Source organism: Penaeus vannamei, chromosome 29 (genome assembly GCF_042767895.1).
Source record: "Penaeus vannamei isolate JL-2024 chromosome 29, ASM4276789v1, whole genome shotgun sequence".
Taxonomy (NCBI): Eukaryota; Metazoa; Arthropoda; class Malacostraca; order Decapoda; family Penaeidae; genus Penaeus; species Penaeus vannamei.
The window spans coordinates 22,686,602-22,691,601 of NC_091577.1; the positions used below are offsets into that span (position 1 = coordinate 22,686,602).

A 5,000-nucleotide genomic window follows, 5' to 3' on the forward strand; every position below is an offset into this window, starting at 1 on the left:
GTGTTTTAACAACTCTATCCATAACACTATGGCTCAGGGAAATACATAAAAATTTAAATGCAGTTTTCTCAAAACCAAAAATTTTGCACTTTGAAGACCCTATTCTTAAAACATTACAGACCAATTTAAAATTAATTTCAATTTTCAGTAGGATAATTAAATGAAAGCAATCTGTTGTTGGATCATCATTGCATATGAACATCCTGTGTTTTTTCTAGTGAAAAGATGATTAAGAAAAATGCAGAAAAAAAGTAAATAAAAATCAATCAATCAATTAATAAATAAATTACAACAAATTTAGTTTTTACCCTTTCAATATTTTCTGGTTACCAATGCTAGCAGAAACCATGGTCTTTAGGCCTAAATAGATGAAATTAATATAGATAAGGCCAATTTTGATGTTATGCAGCCAACTACAAATAATAAAGAACTTTTCTCCAGAAAAAAGACAGAAGAATAACAAGATGATGTACACTGCAAAGCCTGTATTCACTTCAAAGCTCAGATTGTCTGTCATATTGCCAGAGCAATAGTAGGTGCTGAAGTTGCATTAGCCAGCTTGAGGGAAGTGGCAGATAAACAGGTGTCAACACACAGAAGGCAATTTAGAAATATGGATAATAGTAAAGTTACCAAATTAACCCAAAATGGTTTCTTCTAATTATACAAGCTGTGAACTGTATTTCTCCACCGGGGGCTCTGTCCCAGACACCCACCTGATGGGTACTGAGTTATTCTCCATGAGGCAAATGCAGGGCTTGTGCTTAAGGTTTTTTTAACAAATCCATCAGGCTAGTAAATTGAGTTTTTTACTAGCCCTCAGCAAGATTTACTAGCCCTAATATTGAATTTAACACAAGATTAATCAAACATTGGCTTGTTAAGTTGAATTATGAGATCAATGAATTTATTGTAACTTCTTACTCTATCAAGTTCCAGGTCTACTCTTTGCAGCATGCCCCATGTGCCAGTGTTTACTTTTTACTAGTCTGGGCTAGCTAAGTAGTGTATTTTACTAGCTACTGCTGGTTTTACTAGACAATGACCGTCAGGCTAGTGCTAAGGTTGAGCTCTGCACATATCACAACTTATTTTCTGTATTTCTGATGTTATTCTTTGCCTGCTACCAAAGCAATACATGTTGCACAACTTTCTTATTATCAACTTGCAAAGGAAAGATAGATATTCAGAATACCTTTGCATCACCGATCAATCTCTACTACCCATGTATATAGAAACTATGCTATGGAAATCTCCCCAATACTCATGATCTTGGCCCCATAACAGGGTGGGCATGAAAAGTACCAGGTAAACTGCAGGGTAAAATATGAGAAATATACCGAGAATTAATCTATATATTAAAACCAGGGGGGGGGGGGGGAATGCAAGTCTCCATCCCTGCCCTGGATAACACAGAATCCACTACATATGTACAGCACTACGTATGCAAACCAGACTTGGCAAGTTTCCATATGTTGGTCGTATGCTCTACCCTGCTGTGAATACATGGAGGATTCTTTATCTTCTATTGCAGGACTTGGGGGGCGCAGGAGTGCATTAGACAAAATATCAATTTGTTCTGTGTACATTATTATCCTAGTACTGTAACTTGCATAGATTATTCATATTCTATCCCACTATTTCCCTGGCATCTGTTATGCCCTCCCATGCTATCAGGGCCAAGAATGTGGAGGTGTGGGGGTGTTCTGCTGCAAATGTCTTATATATATAGGTAATAAGAGGGGTAGAGGTTTCCATCGATACCATTATCATTGTGATTGGTCATACACATATTCTAAACAACTGTCAAAGAAAATACCATAGATGAAAAGTGTCCTCTATCTGTCCTATCCATTACAGGCAATATCTACTTTATTAAGTTGGCTGTGCAAAACTGAAACTACACCATAATTTTACTGATAATCTTTATTTTGCATGAATATATAGCATGGAGACTGAATATTCTGATTGCCTTCACATGACCTATCATGACAATATTGGTATCAATGAATTTCTCTCACCATCTACTACCCAAATGTGTAGGACATTTGCCATGAAACCCACCCAAACCCCTGCATTCTTGGCTCCAATCGTAGGAGAGGGCATGAAAGGTACCTGGGAAACTGCAGGGTAAAATATGAATAATATACAGTTTCAGTCACTATATTGTTTAATGCAGGGGGCCATGCCCCTTACAACCTCCCTCCTGAGGTGCTAATGCTCCACACAACCCTAACAATGAAAGACAAAATTCCACCAAGTATTCATGGCAGGGTAAAGCATATGATTGACAGGCAGGAGCAACAATGCCAAGTATACCCTATCCTCTATCCTGCCATACATACTTAGAGGATTCTTTCTTGTCCAGGATAAGTGTTGCACTGCATTTGACTATGTATTGACCAATTCTCTGTATATTACTTATATTTTCGTATCTTACCCCACAATTTCCCTGTTACCATTCATGCTCTCCCCTGCCATAATGGCCAAGATTGTGGGTATATAATTACTTTGTATCTGGGTAGTAAAGAGTGAGAGGAATCCATCGATGCCAATACCGTTATGATCAGTCATACGAAGGAATTCCGAATATGTACCACAAGGAGATATGTTTGCTGAAGTTCTGGCAGGCATGGAACTATGGATAGAGCCAATAGCTAATGGTGAATCAACAAGAAATGAGAAAGATAAAGGATTATGTGAATCAAGGAACTTTACTAAGATATACAAATTCTAGAAAATAATGTGGGTAATTCTTTCCAATACGTCCACATAACGGATCCTGATGATCTTGGCATCGTTGGATTCTTCTCACTGTCTAGTTTCCAAATATATAGATTGCATGGAAACCCCCCCAAACTCCCACATTCTTGGCCCCGATAGCAGGGGAAGGTATGAAAGGTAACAGGGAAATCGTGTGGTAAAATGTAAATAATATACACTGAATCAGTCACTACATTGTCTGATGCAGGGGGCTGTAGCCCCTTCGACCCCCCAATGAGGGGCTGCTGCCTCCAAACTACCACCAAGATAAACAAAGAATCCTCCACGTATTCATAGCAGGAGAGAGCGTACACTTGCCATGCAGGACCGGCGTTGCCAAGTCTATCATCTCTCTTCTCTGTCATGTATCTCCTTCATTTTTGAGTTGTGCACCTTATGCCATAAAGAGTATCAGTTTACTTTTATGCCCTCTCCTGCTATTGGGGCCAAGAATATTGGGGTTGGAGGGGCTTCTGCGCAATAAAACCTACATATATGTGTTGTAGACGGTGAAAGGAATCTAAAGATACCGATATCATCGCGATCTATAATGTGGACACATTAGAAAAAATGGTAATTTTCTATATTACCTTCGCCTCTCCGATACCAACGATTTTGGTATTGTTGGATTCCTCTCACTGTCCACATTGCAAATATATAGTTTTTATTGCACGGAAACCCCCCGTTAGCGGCAAACTTGGCCCCGATAGCAAGGGAGGGCATAGAAGGTTCCAGGGAAAATGCGGGGTTAAATAACACTAATAATATAACAAACTGTGAAAATAACCATGGTTATTCACGTGAATTTCCATTGCAGTGGGCTGTGCCCCCTGCGTACTCCCCACAGGGGGGGTCGCAGGAAGGAAACAAAACCTCCACCACATATTTCTGGCAGGCTAGAGCATTACAAACAAAACCTCCACCATATATTCCTGGCAGGCTAGAGCAACAAAACCTCCACCACATATTCCCGGCAGGCTAGAGCATTACAAAATTATCGTCGATCTCGGGGCGGTGGACGTATTACAGTTACCTCGTAACAATCCCACTGAATCAGCATACTAACCTTGACATAGTCAGCATTGTATACAGAGACGATTGTAGTATAATCACGATGAACGGGGTATACCATGAACAGAAGAGCACCCTCGTCGGCGGGTTTTGCGCCTCTCTCGATGTTACACTGATGGCCTCAAGGTCAAGTTTCCCGTCCCCTAGAACTACGATTTTCAAATTCCTAACCGAAATAACCACCGCGTTCAGTACTTCACCATAGCCACGCGATGACTGAGTGTGGAGGGTGCTCCTACTAGGTTATGGTAGGGGTTATCGGCTCCGCATCTAGTTCTTGTGCGCTCTATCCTCCCTTGAATATGTAGTGGATATTTTGTTTCCTTGGCGGGGGTTTGGGGGCGGTAGCCCTCCCTGGGGGGGTTGCAGGGGGCACAGACCCCTGTAATGGAAAGTCATGTGAATAACCATGGTCATTTTCACTGTAGTTTATATTATTAGGATAATTTTCTATATTACGTCAGACGCTCTGACATCGTCACCCCCGCAATCTGGGCCAAGTTTGCCGCTAACAAGGGGTTTCCCTGCAATAAAACCTACATATTTGGATTGTACAGTGAGAGAGGAATCCAACAATACTAAAATCGTCAAAATTGCTATGTTATGTCCGCCGCTCCGACATCGTCACGACTGCTATCGGGGCCAAGTTTGCTGCTAACGGGGGGTTTCCGCGCAATAACACCTACATATTTGGATTGTACAGAGTGCGAGGAATCCAACGATACCAGAATCATGGATATCGGAGAGGCGAAGGTAATATAGAAAATTACCGAAAAAATTTCCATATGAAACTAATGAGAATTGTGACAGATGAAACAAAATTAATAAATACATGCAAATTGAAATACAATAGCATACACTATAGGAAATTGACATGAAATAGTAAATAAGGTGCTATATTATCAATAAAAAGACTGAAATATCAGAATATCGATAAATAATTGGGGAAAAAATAAAATTTCGGGAATCTAACATTTCTCACCTTTGAATATGGTAATTTAGTGTGTGCACATATCACCTTGAGGGGATTTAATCCCTTCTGAAAGAGTGCATCTCCAACTCTAGCAACAATATCTCCAAAGTATTCATTTAAGATCTTATAGCAGCACTTCTGCAAATTACAAGACATTGTGTTTGTTATGGTTGCAGGCAAATGTGGTAAAGAG

At 40.1% G+C, this 5,000-nt stretch overlaps 1 protein-coding gene across 1 annotated transcript in view; it reads right to left on the reverse strand.

Moving 5' to 3' along the window:
• Nucleotides 1-5,000, reverse strand: part of Polr3C (RNA polymerase III subunit C) — a 14,263-nt gene that overhangs the window by 9,257 nt on the left and 6 nt on the right. The window contains exon 1 of the mRNA XM_027379870.2: nucleotides 4,817-5,000. This exon is cut by the window's right edge and continues 6 nt beyond it. Within this exon, the coding sequence (XP_027235671.1) occupies nucleotides 4,817-4,963 (147 nt within the window). The 5' untranslated portion in view covers nucleotides 4,964-5,000. The remainder of the gene's footprint in view (nucleotides 1-4,816) is intronic.